This window comes from Pelmatolapia mariae, linkage group LG12 (genome assembly GCF_036321145.2).
Source record: "Pelmatolapia mariae isolate MD_Pm_ZW linkage group LG12, Pm_UMD_F_2, whole genome shotgun sequence".
Taxonomy (NCBI): domain Eukaryota; kingdom Metazoa; phylum Chordata; class Actinopteri; order Cichliformes; family Cichlidae; genus Pelmatolapia; species Pelmatolapia mariae.
Genome location: NC_086237.1, coordinates 5,800,421 through 5,824,941, shown reverse-complemented (window position 1 = coordinate 5,824,941; position 24,521 = coordinate 5,800,421). Strand labels below are relative to the sequence as shown.

The 24,521-nt window shown below is 41.5% G+C and overlaps 1 protein-coding gene across 2 annotated transcripts in view; it reads left to right on the top strand.

Annotated features, from left to right (window-relative positions):
- The window catches only part of LOC134639048 (whirlin-like), a 66,453-nt gene that overhangs the window by 25,543 nt on the left and 16,389 nt on the right, over nt 1-24,521 (top strand). For both annotated transcript variants that reach the window (XM_063490068.1, XM_063490067.1), the window contains exons 2-5: nt 2,700-2,876; nt 8,564-8,689; nt 15,577-15,851; nt 17,492-17,528. In XM_063490068.1, coding sequence (XP_063346138.1) covers nt 2,700-2,876; nt 8,564-8,689; nt 15,577-15,851; nt 17,492-17,528 — 615 coding nt within the window. The remainder of the gene's footprint in view (nt 1-2,699; nt 2,877-8,563; nt 8,690-15,576; nt 15,852-17,491; nt 17,529-24,521) is intronic.

Below are 24,521 nucleotides of genomic sequence, written 5' to 3'. Positions count from 1 at the left end.
ATGAAGAGAAAAGGTGTGGTAATAAAAGTTTCTGAGACAAAAAGTTCTCACGTTGGTTTGTTGAGAAGTCGCTGATTCAGGAGCAGGTGACAGGTGAAGATGGTCCAGTTTGGTGGTATTATGGTGTTGGAAGCTGAGCTGTAGTCCACGAAGAGCATCCTCATGTGGATCTTCCTGTTCTCCAGATAGATCAGCTCTCACTGAAGGATGATGGTCCCTATTTGCTCTGTAAGCAAACTGATGAGGGTCGTGGGAGAGGTTTAGACAGTCTGATGTGCTGAGACACTATCTGCTCAAAACAATTCCTGACTACAGACGTGAGGGCTATAGGTCTGTAGTCATTGAGGATGTCTATACCAGTCTGTATCAGCCTCAAACTGAGCAAAGAAGGTGTTGCACTCCTCTGTGAGTTTTAGGCTGCTGTCGGGGGTTGGGGGGCTTGGATGCCTCTCCACACCTGGTGGGGGTTGTTGTCTCTGAGGAAGCCCTCCTCAGGTTGGCTGTAGAGAGAACTGTCCCTCAGCCTGAAGGCTGAGTTATGTGTTCTGATCAGAGCCAGGACTTTACTCGTCATCCAAGGTTTTCGTTTAAGAAAAACCTGGATGGTTTTAGTCACTGTCACATTCTCTACACAGCACTTAATGTAGAAGAGCACAGACTGAGTGAAAGTCTCCAGGTCAAGATGTTCAAAGATGGACCAGTCTGTCAGCTCAAACCAGTCCTGTAGCTGGAGCATCATCTGGTCATGTTTTAATTTGCTTGGAGGGGTTTGTTTCTTGAGGGGGGTGGAGGCAGGGATGAGGAGTGGAGAGAGGTTGTAAGATTGTCCAAGGTGGCAGAGGGATGTTGCACTGTAGGCATGGTTGATGTTACTGTACACACAGTCCAGTGTCCTGTCCCCACTGGTAGGACACTTAAACATGCTGGTGGAATTTGGGGAGTACAGATTTCAGACATGGCTTATTAAAGTCCCCAGCAACAATATGGACGCCCAACAGGTCCCTCTCTGCTGTTAATTTATAATAAGTTGGAAGTGGTTGAGTGCTAACGTTAGCATTCGGATGAATGTAAACAATGGTAACTATGGTTAGTGTTAGCTCATGAGGTAGATAAAATCGCCTGCGCTGAATGGACATGGCCTGGTTTGGTTTCGCCGCTGGATTGGATAGACAGCTCTTCATCCTTGCTCTTGTTTCCTCTCCCTGCGCCGTTTGCATCACTTGCTGAAATAACAAATGGAGCGCCCGGTCGGTCCAATCTGAAGTAAAGTCTGGGTTCAGGCAAAGGACGATGCTTGTTAGTTCCTGATGACTGAAAGTGATCAGTGCGTTGCAGGAGGATGCAACAAAAAGGCAGAAGAAACATAAAAAAGTGCACAGTAGTTTGGAGCTGCAGGGGACTTTGAATTCAGCTCAGTTTTATTTATATAAAGTTATATTGTTTATGATTGTTTGTTTTGTAATGTTTATGTTTCCAAATCACAACAACAGTTTCTCCAAGTTGCTTCCCAGTGTTTCTCCTTCACTCACCCCTTCATGTTTATATATCACTTTGAATTGAATCATTGGCTATTATAAATCTCTGGCCTTCTTCCACAGCTTGTTACCTCTCCTCACCTCCATCAGTCAGAGCAGATGGCTGCCTGGTTCTGCTAGAGCTTTCTTCCTGTTAAGAGAGTTCATTGGTAACATTAAGTTCATGTAGACATGTAGTCCCATGTATACAGTTTTTAGTTGTGTAGGGTCCCCAGTAGCAAAAAGTAGCAAAAGTATATTGAATAAAATAGTAATAATGCCTACTTTTGTCTGTATTTGCGTTGCTGGTGCTCAGCCACTGCCACTGAAAACATATGACTCAGAAAATACAAAAGATTTCATTGTAGTGAAGATAAACAGAGTGTTAAAACAAGGAAAACTGGCCATAAAAGCCATATTTGGTCTTGTCCCGTTTCCTGTTCAAACGTATACATAGTGTAACTGCCATCAGACCAAGCGCTGTTGAAATTTTGGACACAAAATATTCAAACAGCATCATGTTATTGTGTCCATCTTTCACCTACACACTGTGTATGAGAAGCTTGCCCTGTTTGCAAATGTGTTGTTCAGTTATACAAACTGTGTTCTTCCCCATGGAGTTTGAACTTCTTGTAGGTTTTATAAAAATTAACATTTAAATCCATTTTTTGGGTCCTTTTTTCTCCATCTCTGGTCTCAGCTCCTGTCAGTTGTCGGTGTGTTATAATGTCACCAAACAAAAGCTCATCTTGAACAGTCTGAACTTCTTCAACTAATGCTTCAAGGTCTCATTTGTCCTCTATCCTTGCTCTGTCACTTTTTGCGTAATCTACAGTAAAACAAACAAACAACAAAAAGCTAACAGTATGGCATTGTTTACATGCACATCAAATCGCTGATTAGTCAATTATCAATTTTCTTTTGTCTTACTTGACTCCAAATGTTTTCAGAGATGTCAAATTCCTTAAAATGTATTTTTCCGGTGACTAGCGGAATTGGACGGGTTAAATAAGAGCATACGGAGCCCTGATTAATCGGAGGCCAAAATTCTCTGCACTAAAATATTACATTTAGGGTCGCTGTGTATTGAGCGTCAAAATAACATGAAATAACACATATGTGAGGGTATAAAGTCTGCTGTTGCACATTAATGGAATCTGCAACATCACTGTCCTTGGAATACAGGTGCTAAAAGGATGCAAGACGCTGAACATATCTGTGTGTTCCATGGGACCGACTCCTGGCGGCTACATTACCAACAATCTGTACAGCTGGGTGGACCCACAGGGCCGGAGTGTCTCCCCGCCACCTGATAGCCAGGAAGACAGTCAAAGGCACGGGCACAGGATGGAAGAGCGAACGGTAAGACCAAAGTGGAATTGTGTATTGGTGGTGAAATGTGGAGGACCAGCAGATAGAAGTATATAAACACTTGAGACTATTGTCATTGGAAACAAAGATGTTGCGAGAGTTCTTTTAAAGCAGCATCTGTCAGATTCAGAACTATTTATTATCAAGGATTTATTACCAGGTTTCTGCAATTTTCCTCCTCCCGCGTCTGACAGCAGTCAGCTTGGGACTGCAGTATATTCCTCTAAGGTCCTCATGACCTTTGCTACCGACATTTTGAAAGACAGACTCATCCTAAAATAAAATCACCCAGGCCTTTTATCCAGTGACTGCTGGCAAAGAAAAGGTTTGCTCAAAATGACTCACCAAAAAATCAATCCTGTTACTTTGCATTGTAACTCTAAATTGTCATTTGCTGTTCCCACAGTAGACCAATTTTGAGAGGATGTCACTGTTATATGAGTGTAATTATGTGCACAGTCTGGAACACTTTATAAAACAGAAAGAAAACCAGTGAAAGATGTTAAATGTTTGTCAAAGCGCTCACTTATAGAGAACACCATTGTTGAAGATGCTTTTTCTGGGAAAACACAGACATTCATGTTTGAAAGTCTTTAAACTGAATCTTTCACAACTCTTGTCTCTGCCATCACGCAGTGTCTTCAGGTCTACACACATGCAGGCAAAATCAACATGTGGGTGATGACAGGCATGTTTGCAGAAGTAGCATTGAAAATCAACTACATATAGACAGTTTATCCAAAAGTTCATCAATCAGTATAAATATAAGAAAATGTAATAAATGAAAGGAGAAATAAATTACTTTATGTTGTTTACTTCATACTATGAGTAAAGATGTACATACTTGGACTAACCTTGGATTACATGATATTCAAAGTCTTACATTGGAGCCACAGAGTCACAAAGTTCAAATTTTGCTATTTTAAGCATCCAGCCTGCAGCAGATAGTGAAAGACGATCTTGTGTCTGAATTCAAAACAAATCTAAAGATGTATTGAGAGCACAAAGTAAACTCATCAGGTGAGTGTTTTCACAGTCAAGTTACTCATCCTAGGTATGAGTAAGTGTATATGTGTAAGAACAACCTGTACTGTCACCAACTGTATTTATCTTGCAATATTACATTTATTACATTTAGAGGAGCAGGACTTGTGGGTGATGGGAGTCCTTTCAGGGCTGACGTGCCTGAAATGCTTCAGCAGAAGAACTGAAGTTGTGAGGATCAGTAGATATCCAAGGCTGGATTTTTCTCAGCTATAAGGTCTAGCTCTAAGACAGCTGGGATAGGCTCCAGTGCCCCCAGTGCGACCCTGAAAAGGATAACTGGAAGTGGATGGATGGATAAGGTGGAGGTCCATATCGCCTGGCAAGAAAATTTGTCAAGAAAGTTGCTTTGACAGCAGGCTGTCTACAGTCCTACTGATCATCAGAGACCAGCTCAAAATGGACAGATTTCAGATTATGGTCTGTTTCCTTTTGATAAAGACCCTAGAAAAGGCCTTCGGTTGGAGTCTGGAAGGATAGTGGACTATTACATTCTCCACAATGGGAATTATTCTTGAATACAAGAAATGCAGAGACCACAGAAAATTAAAATGCTGGATGGAGCTTTTAACACCATTATGGTGAAAGAGAGTAGAAGAGCTGTTTGTGACCATTTTGCTCTGTCCTCAACCCATGAGTGAGTGCACGCAGTGTCCTTTGTGAAACTTTGTGAAAAGTGCAAGAGTGCACCTGCCACAGAAGCGAATCATGGCCCAAACACCAACTCATACCAGTGAGATGAAAAAACTGCACTGCATTGGACAAACACTGGAAATGGACTCTCAGTGATGTAAGAGGCATCTGTAGTATTCAAACCTTTCAGAGAGTATTCTATCATTCAGTTTTTCTTTTGTTTAAATCAGTGAGGATGAATAGATGTCACCTTCACAATTACTATGTAAGTTATTCAAATCAACACGTTGATATTCTTAAATAAAGTTGCTGGGGCAAAATATGAATCACAAATCTCAAAATGTATAGTTTCTCTTCCCATCCTCATTTTTCCTCCATGGATAGATGACTCAAATAGTTTTGGATCAACACGGGTGCAAAAAAGAAAAAACAACTCTTTTTGTCCTGTAGTACTACAGACTGTCCAGTACTGGCGTCTTTATGGAGTAATCTTTTGCCCTCCAGCAGTAGTATTAGTAGTAGCAGGAAGCACAGCAGTGCAGTGTGGCTGTGAGCTTTGTGTCAGAAGTTTTGATGTTCAATTTGACCTGTTCAGCCTTTATGCTAGAGATGGCACCATACCACTTTTTTATGTTTGATACCGATACTGTATATCAGATTGGTCCATCTCTACTATAACCCCACTTTTTATCTTGTGTCAGCTTGCATGCTCTCCCTTCCTTAGTGGCGGACTGTTGAATTGGGTGGTCTTTATGGTCTCTAAAATTATATTGGTTTGCAGAATAAACTGATCACTTACTATATGCCCAACCATTGTAAACTGAACACCTAATGAAAACAAAATCTAATACATAGACAAGACAGTTCACTCAGTGAATAGTTTGCTATTAGAGTAGACACAGATTAGTATGCAGACCATAGGCTGGCTGCCAGCCAGTCTGTTTGTCCACCTCAAGTCACTGAGTTTCAGAGCTACTGTTTCTGCTTCTCTGATGGATGGATATTCAGATCAGTGTCTTTCCAGAAATAATGTTTAAATTCACTTTGGTTAACTGACTGAAATGAGATCAAGACTAGTTAAAAAACAACAACAGCATTTTCTAATGGATGGGTTGTAATGTATTACAAGTTAATTTGGTTATTGTGTCGTTAATGTTAATGTGTTCACAGTTGCTACTTAGTTAAATCAGAGATACTCTCACAGTGCAGCATTTCAATTCACTGAGTGTTCCTGAATGAATCATTAATGGACTTCAAGGCTCCAAATCTTGTCACAACTATCTCACTTACCTACCTGTGATTGGCTGAGGGCATACAGCGGGTAGGCTAATGTGTGTGTGTGTGTGTGTGTGTGTGTGTGTGTGTGTGTGTGTGTGTGTGTGTGTGTGTGTGTGTGTGTGTGTGTGCACGTGGCCTGTGGAATTCAAATAGAGACCCACTGCTGCATCATGTTGCACATATATGAATTTCAAATCTATAAATGATGTTTTTATTTAATGATTACTTGTTTAAACATTGTAACAAGTGTGAAAGATAAATGGACTGGCATTTAAATAAAGCTTTTCTACCTGAGCACTCAAACTATCCACTGCCAGTAAAATGGGTATCTCACCAGCAAAAGGCAGGGGGAAATGGAGGAAAGATAATGTCATCTGAATTATTTAATATAGTTTTAGCTTGTATTGAAATGATGGGTGGGAAACTTGTTGTTTCTAATATTGCAGAGTCTGTACAACATTAAGTGCTTGGAGGTGACTGCTATGAATTGGTGCTATATATATTTTGCTAAAATAATAGAACACTTTTTAATCAAAGTAAAGCATAAAGTGAATTAAAATTCCAGGATAGTGACCCAGTCAGATAAGTAGCAGAGGGAACTGTTCATCAGTTTCAGCTGCTTTGGAGTTCATGAAATTAACAACAGGTGCGCTACAGAGGCAACAGTGATACAACCTCAAAACCTGAAATAGTTTTGCAGGTTGCAGCCACTGACATTTTACCCACCTTTCTCTTTTCTGACTCTTTTTTCGTGCTTGGTTAGGGTCAGTGTCCCTACTCGTAGTATGAGGTGATACCTGAACCCTACAGAACCTAAACCGTCCTTGTGCAAGGAACAACAGGATGAGCATTGCCACAGCCCTACAGAATGACCTCTCGCAGGCCACTGGTGTGAATAACTCTTACCAATCAGAAACAGAATTCATGGTAAATGATAAATGGACTGATTCTTATATTGCGCTTTTCTACTCTCCCGGAGTACTCAAAGCACTGTATACAACATGCCTCATTCACCCATTCACACCCACTCATACAAGCACTTCTAAACACAAGTGCAAACTAATACACATTCACACTCTGATAAACACATCGGAGGGCAACCTGGGGTTAATATCTTGCCCAAGGATATTTGGCATGCAGACTAGGGAAGGCAAGGATTGAACCACCAACCTTCCAATCAGTAGCTGATCTGCTCTACCACCTGAGCCACAGCCACCCCATTCATGAGGGTGGTCTGAGGGCCCGGCGGCTTCTAGTGAACCCTGCCTGACCCCATGGAGCCCAGTTGGCCTTTACATTAGAATATATAGAATTGGCAGGTCCACCACTGACACCCAGTGTGCTTTTCACAATGAGAGCATGTTCACCTTCAGCAGATGTGACAGAAGCTGTGGAGAACGTTATGCTGCATGTAACTTCATTAGGCATTGATGTGGGTCAGTGATAGACTATGGAGGCATATACACACAAACCTCTACAGAGCAAGCAATTGTACCCTGGCCGCCATTAGGTATCAGGATGAAATCCTTGGACCACCCTACACTGATGCAGTCCTGGGTTCCTGTTGGTACTGTCTCATGTGCTGAGAATATGCAGGCAATTCCTGGAGGATGAGCACTTGCTTGACCTAAGGTTTTCACCCAAAAACTGGGACTAGAATCTCCTCCCTGCTGTGTTGCCCCTAATAATACCACACCCTGGTCCTACAGCTGTCCTGAATTCTCTTCCACAGCAGGTCTCTCTCCTCTTGAAGTAGCAAAAAAACTGTGTCATCAGCCTCCCTTGTTTATTCTGTCCCGTGTTTTTTCTCATCCAGCTTCAGAGGACTGTCTAGAAGAGTGGTCCTAGATTTCTGTTTCTTCATTTTGGATCCCTCTGTCATCACTAAGTTCAACGGGTCCTGAGTGATTGAGCCCAGTTTGGTTGATTGCAGTGCTTTCCTCCAGGTGTGGGATGAGCTGGTTTTCCTTCACCCTGCTAGGTGGAGTCTGGGTTCCCATGCCATGGATGGCATCACTTGTTTTGTATCAGAGTCATCAATCAGCTGTATTCAAAGAGCATCCCAGGTACCTAGTGCCCAGTCGTGCCACATAACCAGATACCACAGAGTGGTAAATCCTTAGTGTTTCTCCTGTGTTCTTCCAACTCCCGTGTATTGACGCTTCTGCCTTCCTCCTTCTAACAATTCCATCCCGAGCAAAAGAGTGAATTCTCCTCAGCCTCTTACCTCCTTTCATGATCACCACCCTCCTACTTGCCTACCCTCCTGGAACACCACCAGGACCAGCCACCTCCCCCCACGAAGAACTTAGTAAGCCAGCACATTCACTATCTCAGCCTGCCTTGCACTCTCACCACAGATACCTGTTTTCCAGTTCACTACTGTTAAGTTCACTCTTCTCTCTTCTAGTGGATCTGAGGACCAAGGCCTAAATGGTTCCCATCAGTCCAGTGAACAAATCCGTACTTTTTAGCCAAATAAAGATCTTAACACTGCTATTACTGTTTGGGTTTTGTCTGCCTTTGAGTCCTCCATTCAGCTTTGATGGCCACGGCTCATAAAGGCTGACCACAAACCAGCTGTTCATGTGTTGATTCCAAGGAAAGAACGTTTCTTTAAACTCTGACCTGTTTATTATTCTGACTATTCTGCCTCCAAACTTTTGTTCCGTAAGTCTTTGTTTACTAACAAAACTGATCTGAATATCCTGTCTTTCCTAAAGGTGAACCTGAACATGGAAGGAGGTCGATCTCTGGGTCTAATGATCAGGGGTGGTGCTGAGTATGGACTGGGCATATACATTACTGGAGTGGACCCTGGATCTGCTGCAGACATTGGTGAACTAAAGGTACCCTGTCTCATCTGTCCTTCATAGCATTGCTGTATTACACCACAACACAATACAAACCCACCCTGCACTCCCACTACTGCAGGTATATAAAAATCAAGCACCGAGCCTTTCAGTCTGCTTTACAAACATCTGTGAAAGAGTTTAGTGAATGTGATACAATAAGATGGTGTCTGTAAACTCCCTCTGTAAGCGGTGGGATCAGTATCATCTCTGAATGTTATGTTAGTGGTAACTGTTCATTCACTGCTGGGCCCGCGTCCTCATTTGAGGAGCTTGTAGAACTGGGGGAACATGTATAGATGAGAACCGGAAGGACCTTTTTTGGAGGCGTGGTCCCGCTCCTGAGATTCAGGTACTTTATCTTCAAATATGTGAGCTACGGAAATGTGCCATAATTTGTTGGTAGTTAAAGCAGCAAGCCGTCTGTCCCTTTCCTTACTAGCTTTAAAATGTATTCCTGTCTGAAAGCTGGAGCTCAGTGCTCAGGCACTGAGTTTTTGAGTAATGCCTGATAAACACAGCCAGTGTGTCCTAACCAATGCCACACAAGTGCTCTTGATTTTTCCATTGTCCTCCTCATAACCTAACTGTGACAAATTTGTATTAAGCTAAAATAATAAAGCTGCAGCTTTACTGGAACATCATTTTGCCTTCCCAAAAAGTTTTGTGTCAGATATTCAATACCAAAACTCAGAAAAAGAAAAGAGTTTGTATCCAAAAGTCATATTTAATTTAATATTGAATTCTTGGAAATTATAATTAGTACTTATTGTGTCACAGGGATGATACTGTGGATTTTCTGCCTTTGAAGATTTGTGTGAAGGAACCTTTGTTTTTCCTTTCTGTCCTTCTGTCTGTACGTGGAATTTAACTTGTAGATTAAAATGACTTTTTATAGGCCGTCTCTTACACTGAGATATCAAATCTGCTTCCTTTTATTGTCAAAGCAATGTTACTGCTGTGTGAAATCCAGATGTGTGCACAGACTGATTTGGTAAAATAAAAGCAAACTTGATGTTAATAGTAATATGAAGTATCTCACATGCTAAAGTGTTTTTTATACTTTGTGCTCCACTGTGGTCCACTTGGTTCTGTTTGATGTCAGTTTTGTCATCAGACGATAAGGGCGAGGATACGCGTCTGCCTGCTTGCTTGCACGCACGTGCCCAGGGCAGTTAGACAGGACTGACCGCTCGCTGTGGCATCGCCAGCTGTTGGTGCCCACATCCATAACAGAGGGTCAAGGCTTAAGACATTCACAAATTCTAGGATGATCCTATAAAATTATATTAATCATATATCATTTTACCAGCCAGCGCTGGACTGGTAATCTGGCATACCGAGCATTTTCCTGGTGGGCTGACCCTCTTTTGGGCCAATGGGTCAATTGAAGGGCCACTGTGCATGGGCTGTACAAGCACTGACAGCTCCCCTACCTTCGCTGTGCGCTCACACCATGTAGTGTGGAAGGAGTCATACTGTACCAGCTTTAACATAACACCAGGGTTCACAAAGTGCTGTACATGTAAAAATAGCATAAGTAAAAAAAAAAAGAGATGATCATGAAAGGGTGAAGCTAAAAAGAGAGGAAAATAAAAATGAAGTTTAAAAAAATGCAGCAAAATGTGTGTAACTAAGCAACATGTTAGCTCAAGCTGCCAGGCCTCTGGTAGAGGACTCGAGCCTGAAGGATAAAGACCTCGCAGACGCTCGCAGGGGCGAGAGGGGATTTGTTTAAATAGATAGATCGCTATAAATAAGATGAGACAGCCTTTATTAGTCCCAGTGATGGAAAATTCATATTGTTAGAGTAGCAAAGTAGACCAGGCAGGGATAAAGAAATAATGCAGCACGCCTAAAAACATCAATACTATTCAAAAATAGAAGAAATTATACACTAAATATCATATCCACACACACACACACACACACACACACACACACACACACACACACACACACACACAGTCAGGCAGTTGACGTCAGTGAACTGACGGGTTCCAGGTCACTGTGTGCTTTCAGGTCAGTCTTCTGACTCAGGCCACTGTCACGTTTTTCAACCTGCCTGAGGGGGGAAGAACAGAAACCGATGCTTCCTGTCTGTGAACAACATGGCTTTCTTGATGTTGTCACACCACGTCTGACTTGGAGATAAAAATAAAGCATCATTCTAGATTATGTGTTGAAATAATTGGGACACCTAAAAACAAGAGAAAAAGCCAAATTTAAAGCTAAACTGTTCAAAGAAGCATGGTGGGAGATATTGCTGCACTACTTTAACGGAGAGAGATAAAGAGCTATTTTTGGGACTGGCATATTTTACACACTATGAAAAAAAAGTATTAAAGCCACAACAACAGAGAAGATGTTGATAAAGGTATGAAGAAGGTCCGTCCTCACTGTAGAGATAAGGCTCATTCATTGATACTCAGCAGTGATTCATTGATTGTGTAATAAGCTGCTGGTGTATGTGGATCTGTGTGTGTCTGCTGTGGTGGTCACGCAGCAGCCGACTGAGTGATCCTGCAGTTATAGTGGGATCAGCAGCTGGACCAAGAGGCTGGATAACCTTTCCTTCCTCCTCTTTGTACAGCCATCCTTGAGGCTTGGCTAGTGAACTGGATCACATAGCATATACAGCTGAATGCTAATGGCTAATCGCCAACAGAGGCAGTGTAGCCTCGGATACTGTTTAAACTTGTGGTTTTTAGAGACGCCTAAAGTCAACTAGCAGAGTCATCATCACAGCTCCATATGAAAGGACCTGGCTCATTTATATGTGTGGTGACCGATTGTGTCGCCTGTTCGTTATTTTACATATGCATTAGAAAGTGATATAAATCTACTTTAATTCATTCAGTTGGAGTCACTTTTCTAACCCTGGAAAAAAATATTAAAAGACAATTCAAAATGTAAGTATTTATATTGTAAATAAATGAACAGTTTTTATAATTTCAAATTTGCATCAGAATAATGAAACATAACGTTTTCTAGTCTCTTTGCTCAAACTCAGCATCTAATGCCATGACTTCATCTTCATCCTTTGTCTTGCAGGAGGTCTGATTGTGTTTGTGGATACACAGAATAACTGACTGTTGTACTCCAAACTACTAGCAGTATATGGACAGAAGTACATGTTGCAAAGCTGTTGTTGGTATTTGTTTTGTTTTGCTTCCAGTACAGATACAGTTTATATATCACTGTGGGTGCCTAACATCACTCGTCCCCTCAGTGAATATTATGTGTAAATTCAAACCATTAGCAACTTTTGGACAGTCACAAAGTGCTTCTCTGTAACGTTTTGCCAACTCATTAAACAGTGATGGAACCTGTTAGTGATTTGACTGAATTCTGGCTCTTTTAATAAGAGAGCTGGTTCTTATGGCTCACTACAATGAGTCAGCTCTGTTGGCTCCCAAGCAGCTCTTCAGATCAATTTATTACAAAAAAATTAAGTAAATGTTTGTATAAAATAAATGACTAATGTACAAACCACATATTATAACGAATGTTTATTATTTATATGAGTTATGACACTAAACATGGAACAGAGTGCTGGGAAAAAGAAATAGTACAAAACAAATGCCCATCTCAATGTGACAAAAAAATTCAGTGTCTGATTGTATCTTTAATATTTATACGCTTTTAACTATTTACAGTAAAACAGTATAGAGAATCACATTACAAAATATGCATTTAAATCTGTAAAACAAAAAAAAAAAGCAGAATCCAGGTAACAGTTTTAGCTTTTAGTGACGATTGGCATTAAGAAAAGCCGTGCGCCTCAGCTTTGAGGGGTCAATCGTGGCTCTTCTCTGTGTTGTAATCGACCCTGATTTAAAGAAGCTAAAACAGAGGGGACTGATACCACGCACAGTCTTCATGTCATCGCACGTGTAAGGTGTGGATAGATTGTAGCCTTGGGCTCAGCGGGTCAGTGGAATAGAAGCTCCTCACGTCCAGCGTTGCGTCAGCTGAGGGATTCCTTCTCTTAGTGTCTCCAGTTGAACCTCCAAACATTAGAAGCTTGTGACTCCTCTTGCTCCTCTGTTGCCTCCTCTCCTCCTTGGCCCTGGCAGTGGAGTTGGCTGGCTGTATTTTACTGCTGCTGCAGTTATTCTCAGAAAACTTTCATCAGCTGCTCTGTTTTCATTAAAGGTCACATTTTTTCCCCTTTCTTGGGTCAAGCATGGTGGTTGTTGTTATATTCTCTTAAAAACGTATTTCCACTCATGTCTGATCTGCCTTTCATACCAATGATGCAACAAAAACAAATAGAAGTTGTCTAATAATTATAATAATAAAACATTTGTACACTGCACCTGTCTGCACTGCTCTGTTCAAATGGCTCCAAACAGTGCATGGCTGCAGTGTCTCCCAAAGATCATCAGGTGCATTCATAACAGCCAGCGTAGAGATGAGTGGATCCTTGGGCTCCAGAATTTGTTTGAGAATATGAAAAGTTGAGTTCCTGCTTGTAATACTTGTGTCGTTGGACAGATCTGAGTTCCCCTGTGACTGTTGTGCTCCCACAGTGGGCTTCATCACCTTCAGAACGTCTCTTACAAAAAAATGAAGGGTGTACAAGTAATGCATGGTGGGTCCATTTCAGGATGTTAGCTGCTTAAGGTATTACGTTAGCTGCATTGTCAGTACCACTGCAAAGCACTGTTTTCCTCATCCCACTCTGCCATTTTGAGCAGCAGCTCTGCTAAGTTCTCAGAAATGTGTCTCTCACTGGACTCAAAACAATCCACAGGACAGGACACCATTTTGTAATTTTCAACAAAGTGGGATGTAACTGACATGAGTGTTGGTTCAGGATGTCCAACACTCAGCTGCAGGGAAACTGATGTGGCTTTTCTAACTCTGTCATGCAGTGAAGTATGTTCCCAGTTATACAGGCTTGGGATCATTTTACTGTTCCACCCTGTGAGGCTGTGGGAGTGTGTGGGTGCGGTGTTGCTCTCTCTCTCAGTCTGCACCTGGACCTGCTCAGCCCTCATATGTTATGTAGGTTAGGGGAGAACTGTGTGGTGTGGGTTGTTTGTCTCTTTGTCTTTGCACTGCTGTCCAGGGAGGGGAGAGGTCCTGCGGTGTGACTCTCCGTGCTGCAGTTTGGAGTTCTAGGATCGGGGAGGGGTTGTTGCCTTGAGTGATTAGTGTGGGCTTGTGGGCCTCATCAGCAGTGAGCTGTGTGCTGCTACTAGTGAGTAGGGTGGCAGTAGTAGGCCGCAGGACTGTATTTGTTCTTGTCGTTTGTTCTTTCTTCTGCCTCACTGCAAAAACTCAAAATCTTACCAAGTATATTTGTCTAATTTCTAGTCAAACTATCTCATCACACTTAAAATAAGACACAGTCAGCTACATAGTAACGTTTCAGTGAGATATATGAGCTTGTTTTTAGACGGTGCATCTTGGATCTGGAGAATTTTCACTTGTTCCATTGACAGATTTTTTTCACTTAATACAAGATAATTTCGCTTGAAATAAGTAAAAAAAAATCTGCCATTACTTCTGTAATAGACTGTAATTCATTATTATCAGGATCTTGCTGACCTTGTAGTACCATATCACCCCATTAGAGCACTTCACTCTCACACTTCAGGCTTACTTGTTGTTCCTAAGATTAGGCTTCAAACTTTCCTTTTTGCTAAAGCATATAGTTAGGGCTGGACCAGGTGACCCTGAATCCTCCCTTAGTTATGCTGCAATAGGTGTAGGCTGCCGGGGGATTCCCATGATGCACTGGGTGTTTCTTCTTCACTCACTATGTGTTAATAGAGTCCTCTCTGTGCTGAATCATTACTTATTATTAATCAGAGACACACTGTGGCTCTCTTCCACAGCATGTCTTTGATCCTGTCTTCCTTCCCCTCAGAGGGGGTCATATGATTCTTTTCTTTGTATGTATTATTGTAGGGTCTACCTTACAATATAAAGCGCCTTGAGGCGACTGTTGTTGTGATTTGGTGCTGTGTAAATAATTAAATTGAATTGAAAAAATAGTCAGAATCACACAGCGATGTCCACATGGTGGTACATACATGACTTAAGAAAGACTTATGTGATTTGTTTTGTTTTTGCTGCTGTTACAACCAAATTTCCCCTTGTGGGACTATTAAAGGATTATTCTATTCTATAAAATATATTCATTGTGTTAGTTTGTACTAGCAAAGTACCCACTAGGCCTTTTCTATCGTGGGTCCTAAATGATGGAATAATTTGCCCGTGCACGTTAGAGAGCCCTCTCCACTTTTAAATCGCATCTTAAAACCCATTTTTATTCGTTGGCTTTTAACCTCAGTGAGACTTAGTTTCTCTTGTAATGAAATGAGTTATTTTTCTTTTATTTTGCTTTTATTTATATCTTATGCACTTTTATTATATAGTTCCTTTGTACAGCACTTTGTGTCAGCTGTGGTTGTTTTAAAGTGCTTTATAAATAAAGGTGATGATGATGAAGAACAGAGAATTTTGTTTCAGATGCCTTTTGCCAAACCTTTTACTGACAAGTGGGCAGATGGCCACCTCTGTGAAGATTCCTGAAGGTTCCAAATTTGTTCCATTTATGGAAGGCTGTGAATACTTTTCTACATGTTTTTTGTTTTTTGAAGAAATTTGCAAGAATTTCAGGCAAATTTCTTCACTTTGTAATTATGGCACAAATGTTACACACATTATATTTATATATATATATACATAGAAAATTTGAAGTGAAAAATGAATTACATTTATTTTGGGTTGTAAAATGACAAAAAGTGGAACAGGTGAAGCGCTGTGAATACTTCCCAGATGCAGGCGTGTAGGAACTATGTACAGAAGGTGTTATAAGACATAGATAAGCATGTAGTGCTTCTCATAACCAAAGTTCTCTGTTGCAGGTGGGTGATCAGATATTGGAAGTCAACGGTCAGAGCTTTGTGACCATCTCCCACGATGAGGCGGTTCATATCCTAAAAACAGGGTACAACTTGCTGATGAAAGTGAGGGATGTTGCCCGTCTACCTCACGCATGCACAGTGGTGGATGAGCCCAAATGTATCAGCAGTCGGGGAATAATCGAGTCCAGTGCGCCGGCTAACCCCAGTTCTGTCCCCAACACCACTATCAGCAGTGGCATCCATGGTAGTGGCAGTTCCAGTAACTGTTGTACAAGGTAAGTATATGAGAGCGATTGAGAATGATTATTAAAAATGTGAATACTTGTCCCTATGTGGAATTAGAGTATCTTTTTAATTGATAACCAGTTTGTTCTTATTTCATCATCTGAATAGTTCCTTTTAATTGTACTGAGCGCTGGTTTGTGTTAGCGTGTTTGTTTATCCACCTCGAGGAACCACCAGCCAAAACACTTCTTCTTTTGATACATTTATTTACAAGGCATTGAATGATTATAAAGTATCATGTACGTGGATCCCGTTTGTTCAGAAAACCACATGCTGTAAAACAGTTAGCTGCAGTTAAGCGAGTACCCTGCTTAGCTGAATGCAAAGTTTTATATGAGAATGTGCATCTGTCTGATTTGTTCAAACTGATGAGGAGAAAGTGTAGTTTACACTTAATTCTCCCTTCGCTGGTCCCCCAAGCTGGTCCCAACCCAGCCTAATAACTTGTTGTCTTAGTGACCATGAAGGCAACCCTGGCTGAGGTACTGCATATTATTTTTGTCTCACATGGTCCTCATTACCCACCTTATTATCGGACTTAATGCCCCTCCACCTTGAAGCTTCTACACTATCGCCATTTCCAATTAAACTGACATCTAACTTCTTAAGCTGTTATTCACTGTAATACCTAATATTAGTAACATCACAACCTGCTCCCAGCAGGTAACTACTGTAAAATCTATAGAATGTTAAAAATCTTGAATGAACCTTGAGAAATGGAAAGGGGGATTTACCCTTGAAAGTATATATTCCAGCTATGGGGGTGCCACAAGCCATACTCCTAATGCCAGACCCAAGATGAGCAATAAATGGGTAGGTTTACACGACTGTGGCAAAGTCATGTAACCCTACAAAACCCTACACTGGATACATACAACATTTGTATGTATCCAGTATAAAATCTTTGCCAAATCAGACATGCGGATCATAGGTGAGATTTCCAAAAAAGATCAGTCAGGGTCTGGGTGCAGATGGAAACTGTGCTGCTGATGGCTGAAGACACAGGAACAGGGTGCACGTGGAGGCAGCTAGAAAGAAGAAAAGGCAGAAGTGTGGAGGTGATTGTGGGGACTTTTTACCCAATTAACTTGATTAACTGGGCTTTTTTGCACTAATGGCTAATACTTTTCATGAAATAGTAATATGTCACAGTTTGAACATTATGTTTAAAAACATTTAAAAACACGTGTTTTACATGTTCTGATGGGGTTAGATTTGCAAATCACTGCATATTTACATTTTCCACAGTGTTCCAATTTTTATGAATTTGGGGTGGTAATAGATGTGACAAGACATTTTTAGTTAGTATGTGGTTAACATTATGGAAGTGCATGTAACCCAAAGCACAAACAAACCTGAGCTCTCACTATAATTCTTCATGGGAAACACATGAGGAAGTGCACAGTCACGACAGAGAAGAAGATTAAGCGACACGAGTCTGACACAGAGACTCTCAGCTCATCAGTTCAGTAGTACTGTACGCCATGATGTTGTGGTTTTTAACAAGTATGCAGCAGGTTATGTTGACTGTGTTGGTCTCAGTCCAATTATAAGCATAACTAATCATTTGTACATTTACTTTTTAAATATGCTAAGCATTGTTTTTTGTTTGTTGTTTTCTTTCTTGCAGACCATCTTCAGCCAGAGCTACACCTGTATTAGGAAAGGTAAGAATGGCAGCTATGCATTACTGCCTATTGTAAACACGGTCTACCTGAAATTGCATACATCCTATTTCTCCATCCAAACAAGAAAAGTGGCACACTGGAAATGCTACCAAAATTTCAAGATGTCCCAGCCAGAAGTAGAAAGATCACAACAATGTTTTTCATATACTCTAAGGTCTTTTGTTTCACTCATTTATGAATTTTCTGTATAAATATTTTACTGCAAAAGTGGTTAAATGAACATGTACTGTAGAAAACCTGTCTTAAATTAAAAAACAAACAAACTGCAGAATAAAGCCAAGCCAAATAGAACAAATACAACTGAGCTTGTATAATTTCATAATTGAAGCTCTGATTCATCCCGAGTTGAGGGTGACAGTCGAAGATTTTGCTGGAATTTCCTGGACACACCAACCAGGGTTTGTTGGAACAGTCTTACTGTTCTTTTCACCGGCCTCATCAGGAAGTTTGATCTCAGGCTCGTCTTTCCAGAACATGTTATTGATTATATTATCATCTCGCAGTTTAGTGGTGTGAAGCAGTGTGCTTCACTCACTGAAACAGAGTCCCTACTGTATTAACCGGAGCTGCTTTGCCCTTGCCAATTAATATGGCTGCATCTAACCGTCACTCGATTTCAAACAAGTCATTTCATCTATTCTTCAGGAACTCTTTAGAAATTCCTTCACTTCCTGACACCTGGCAGAGCCCCCATTGCACAATGAAGAGGTCCAAGCCACTCCAGACCACAACCCCTAGTCAGCTAACCCACAGAGCCACCAAGTGCCCAAGTCCCATGGGAGGGGGGACAACAACTAGTTGGGAGCAGCATAGAGGGAGTCCCCCCATCCTCAATAACAGTGTCCTAGAGGGACCAAGGCTCAATGAGCTCCATACGCAGAATCAGAATCGAATTTATTGGCTGGGTCTTGAGAGGTGCAGGTCCTGGATGGAGGGCAGGGGGGCGCCTATCTTCTTTTCTGCTGCCCGTACAGTCCACTGCAGTCTGCACCTGTCCTGTTTAGTGGCTTCTCCATACCAGACTGTGATGGAGGAGCACAGGACAGACTCAATGACTGCAGTGTAGAACTGGATCAGCAGTTCCTTTGGAAGACTGTACTTCCCCAGTTGTCTCAGGAAGTACATCCTCTGCTGGGTCTTTTTGAGCATGGAGGAGCTGTTGGTCTCCCACTTCAGGTCCTGGGAGATGGTGGTACCCAGGAACTTGAAGATCTCCACAGTCGACACCAGGCTGTCTGATATATTTTGAGAGGGAGCAGTGTTGAGGGATGTCTCCTGAAGTCCACTGTCATCTCTACAGTTTTAAGCATGTTCAGCTCCAGGCTGTGTTGACTCCACCAGAGTACCAGCTGCTCAACTTCCTGTCGATATGCAGACTCAACACCATCCTCATAGGGTTGTTTTAGTTATGAATGTGAGCCTAATGCTGATGTGGACCATTCCTTCATTAGTTTGTTTCATGTCCTAAGTAAGTGAAATAAAATGCTCCTAAGCATTTCCTAAGTTTCATTTTCATACCATAAAATAGTTATGCAGTGTGCCCATGTATTCAAAACCATTTATTGTTAGATTATCAGTATTACCAAAATGTTTGAAGGTTTCTCTGTTTCATGTTGCTAGTGCTGGTCCACTTGAACCTGAAGCTCCAGTGCATGTCAAAAAACAGGACACTACTTCAGAAGCACTGTGGTCTGGTTCATCTAACCAGATTCACATGATCAGTGACAAAGCTTCATTCAGTACGTCACTGATTCAGTACCTGATTCAATGTTTATAAGGAAGTGAATCATTGGCAGGATGTGTGGTGTAGTGTGAGAAATAGCGAACCAGTGTGCAACATGAGAGAGCCAGTGAGAAAGAGAGGAAGGTTTGTTCTTGGGGAGGGGTTTAAGCTTTAAAAGCCAGAGTTAATGCTGAGTTCAAGGTGGTGCTATAAGACTAAAGCCTGGGTAGCATCCCAATAGGCATGAGCCTAGCATTTGGAACTGTTTTAAGTTTGGTTGTACAAGTTTCATTTTTGTTGTTCATACCCCCAGCTTGGCTTTTTTTGTAAATAAATTGCACATCGGGTGAAGAGAATCCCTGCCTCCAAGTGTGCTTCCTCCACAGCACCTGCGGCCCCCCTAGGGTCCCTCGTTACTTTCAGTGTACATTATCCAGTTAAGTCACATTATGAGTAGTTTTAAAACCATTTCTTTCTTTCTTTCGATCAGTCCTTGACTTCAAGTCTCCAGCCAGCTTTTGATTTTTTCATTTAAGAAATATTGCTAAACTCAAGAGCATCATCTCAAAAAGTGAACTTAGTGCATTACTTTATTCCAACTAGGAGGAAATTAGGGCATTATTTTCGTATAGTCTGTCTGTAGGATCTGCAAATTCCTCAATCTGTTCAAAATGCTGCTACAAGATTTTAATCCATTCATAAATTTTCTCATCTCATGTCATTGTTAAAGCATCTGCACTGCCTTCCAGTGAGGTTTAAGTTACAATTTATAAGTTAAAAAAAAATACTTAAAATGAGTGTATTAAGACAGGTTTGGGGTTTCTTTGTTTAAAATGGTTTATGTGGGTTCAATTTGATCTTGTATTAGCACATCACAAAGTGTACGGCATGGTCCAACTAAAATAAACAGCCATAGAAGGCCCTTACATTTAACTTTTACATTAGCCAAGAAAAATATTCTTTACTCTTAGGTTTGTATAGGTTGTCATACCCTTGAAATAATATTGGCACAACATATTTTACCAAGCTAGATATGATCAGTACTTCTTTTAGTTGCATCCTTTAGAGGTTGCCACAGTGGATCATCTTCCTCCATCTCACCCTATCTCAAGCATCCTTTTTTTGTCTTCCTTCACTAAAACCATGAACTTCCACTCTAACCTGCCACTTCACCTTTCTTGTGTGTTGTCCATTGCTTTGAATACTCCTTCCATCTTCACCTTTCTGTCTCCCTCTATCCACACACATGTAATCTGTCCACAGACTTTCATTCCTCTTATCTTCATTTTATACCTCCAACACTCCTCCCTACTCTCGTCACAGATCACAATGTCGTCTGGAAACATCACAGTGCATGGAGACTCCAACCTGACCTTAACTGTCGGTCTGTCCATCACCATTGCAAACAAGACAGGGCTCAGAGCTGATGTCTGGTGTAATCCTACCCACACCTCAAACCCATCTGTCCCTCTTTCTGCACACTTCACCACTGTCTTCATACTGTCTTCATATTCTCATGTTCCTAGATCCACACTTAACATAAACGTCTTGCACCATCCTCATGCGAACTGTATGTAGTGCTAAGTCGTGACTTATGGTAGATATTGGTCACTTGTATGACTTCATCTAATAGGAAATGACACTGATCATCACGCTAATTACCTTTGTTTTCATCACCTATTAGATTTTTACCCCTCAGCCGTAAAAGGCTGTTGGGGTGAACACCTAAATTGTGAACGCAGTGACTCAAGAACTAGGCAACGTAGGAGATTCAAATTGATACTATAATTATATCTACTAAAAATCTTGGATAAGTTTGACTCTCATTTACCTCAATCTCAAGGTCAGAGGCCAAGTTTTCTGAAAATCTTGTGAATGCAGAGAGGAAGTCAGTCAGGGTTTTCAAATTGATACCATAGGTGCAGATACTGAAAAGTTCAAATCTCAGTGACTTCGACCTGAAGTCTGTCTGCATATAGATTAGATTTGTTAAAATTACAATTTCTCAAAAATCAATTTTTGAATTATAAGCAAATTACTGATATAATTTATATTTAGCCAAATCACAATTGTCACGATTAGAACATTACAATTACTAATACAAAGAAACATCTGATAGTGAATTTCCATATCATTTTTGAAAATTTTTTGTTCTATCGCTGATGTATTTTTTATTATAGATCATGAAGTTATATTTTTGAAAATTGATAGTGGCCTAATTCAACTGAAACCATTTGAAAATCAATTACACAGCCTATAGAGTCGGCAGAAATGCCCCTTCCCTTGCCTTCTTGGGTGAGTCGGATTAAATTTGGGGTTTCCTAACTCAACTCCACCAGACCTATTATTAAAACTGAGCTCACCTGCCTCTCAACGAGCATAACAGAAGAATCATGGTAGGTGAGCGTTTGTATTGTGGAGAGATACAACACTTTATGGACACTTGTTATGGCAACCAAGCTTGCAAGTTGAAGTAGGAACCCTGATAGGCGAATTTACTAGTGAATCCTGACTACCAAATTTGATGTCTTCCAAGAATTGTGGTGATTATAAATCAGTTTCTCTCATAGCTGTAGTGGACTCTGGATCTAAAATAACTCAGTCCAAACACAAAAGCAGCAGTTCAGGAGGCCGACCACGTGGGAGGTGACTGCGCCGAAACAGTTATGAGGGCCGACCACATGGGAAGCAGTGGCAGCACAGGAAAAACAGGGCTGGAGGTTGATCGCGTAGGAAGCAGCGGCGACGAATGAGTTCGGGAGGATCTTTGGCCAACAGATCTGGAGGGCGACAGTGGCGAAGAAGGGCTGTTGTCGGTGTGGTTTGGTGGATGTATGAGGGCATGCAGGCTGTGGACAGTCAGGCGGTGCAGGCCGTGGACAGGCAGGACGTGGACGGGCAGGACGTGGACGGGCAGGCCGTGCGGGTGCGACGACCTCTGGCGGAGAGGACCAAATGGTACCCAAATGCAGACGAACGAGGTGGAGCTAAACTTTAAAGAAAAGTGAGCCTTTATTCCTTTATATGTTGCTGGTTGTTCAGGCTGTGCAGGCCTCTGCCTGTGCCTCTGCAAAACACTGATCAAGCGTCACACCTCAGCCCTGTGAGGTCTGCTTAGACACTTAAGATCCATAAACCTAGGATCCAGAGCTGTCGCAACCCTGAGCCATATGATGTTAGTTTTTTCCTTGCTCTTCTTCATTTCTGCTTTGAAGGTCTCCTTGAATTTAACCATGTAAGCTGGGTCATCCTCAGAGAAGTCCATCACTCGCGACAGGTGACACAAAGTTGGCAGCACCACTGAGCAGGAAACAAACTTCTCCCCTCCCAAAAGTTCAGTTATATACCTGCAGTTATAGAGAAATACACTTTATTAAGAATTTGTTACATTCACTCACATAAGGTTAAAATATTTTATACACACACACACACACACACACACACACACACACACACACACACACACACACACACACACTTTCCTATGTCAGAAGTGGTAAGAGTAAGTATTAATAAATTACCTGTTCCAGCACAGTGTCCAGCTTCTTCAGTTTCTCCAGTTCAGCTGCTGTTGGCATTGTAACATTGGCTGGATGTAGTGCCAGTGCATCCCTCAGTGGTTCTTGATTTTTTAGAACATGCTTGATCATCTCCAGGGTACTGTTTAGAGCCTTTGTGTGACTCTTGAGTGACTCTTTCTTATGAAAATGTGCAATTTGCTGTTTGTCAAGTTCCAGTACGTTTGGTGGGCTATGCTTGAAATGGCCTTTGACCTTTCTGCATTTTGTCAGTGTGCTGTTAAATGGACTGTTCTGTAGAGAAACTGTGATGGCTCGATGGAGGCTGTGTGTGATGCAAGGCATGTGCTCAAACGGCAGCTGCCTGCCGCTGCGACCATGTTGCGTGCACTGTCAGTGGTCAGCGTGCTGACCTTATGTTCAATTCCCCACTGTCTAGCTAGCTGTATAAAGTGCTCAGCGCACGTGTCAGCGAAGTGCCTCTCCTCCATCTTCATAACAGTCAAAGCATGCAACTGAAGTTCCCTCTGTGGTGAAAAATAATGCGCCGTTACCTCAAGGTAACTGTGATTATTTAGAGAAGTCCAGTGGTCTCCAGTGAGTGCAACCGTGTTGGTCTGCCCCTAAGCCTCCTCGACTTTGGCTTTCTCATCTTCATACAAGTTGTGTATCTTGGTTACAGTGGTGGCTCTTGAAGGCAATTCATGCGTGCATTTGTTGGATGCTATGCGAATTATTTCAAGTAGCCCCTCTTCCTCCAATGTTAATCGGCCTGCAAGCTGTAGCCGCCCATTTTGCTATGGCTGTTGAAAGTTTGTTAGTTGTAGAATTGTCCAGACGTCTCCTTTTAAAGCTATCCAGCGTGGTCTACCTTTGGCGAGAGTGAGGAGAGCTCTCTGCGTTAGCTGTGTGCTTGGCTAGCAAGTGGTATTTGAGACTGGACGTGATAACACAGTTCACATCAACAGTAAATACAAATTACTTTGGTCTTGTCAGGACAACCATATGGCATTGCTTTAAAATTGAACTTGCTGTTCAAAAGACCTTTTTCTTTATCCATTTCTGCTCACATCTACAACTGCTGCATGCGTCGCTTCCTGATTTCCAAAAAAAACTGGGCGGGTCAAAGGTCACAGGCCGCAAGTGTGTGAGTGCGTTAATTCCACGTCAAAAAAAAAATATAAAGGTGTTAACATTTTTTTGCACCAACACATTGTTATCGCGTTAACTTCGACAGCCCATATTATATTACATTATATTATATTATGCAAGGTTCAGTTAGCTTTACACATAAGTGGTAGAAATGGCCTTCAAAGAGTTACGTTTTAGGTGGCTAATCTCAAGATCAAGAGTGACCAGTATTGACTATATTAGAAATGAGCATATCAGAGGGACAGCTCAGTTTCAGTGGTTTGGAGACAGTTAGAGGAGCATACTGACATGATGTGGACATGTCTTCTGTCAGAAACCCTAGCTGACAGAAGAAGAAGAAAGTGGATTTAAAAAAAAAAAAAAAAAAAGCAAAATACCTTCTCCTATATTTTATTCCCTCTATAAAGGAATGCACTTTTACTCTTTTCACTAATATAGTTGTCAGGGCTCTGTGTGCGGGCAGGCGGAGAGGAGGATCCAAGTGCAGGACTCTGACACTGAACTGTAACTCAAAAACCTCAGCTTTATTTGCTGGCAGAAAACAAACAAACTGAGCAATGGCAATGAACATGAAAATAC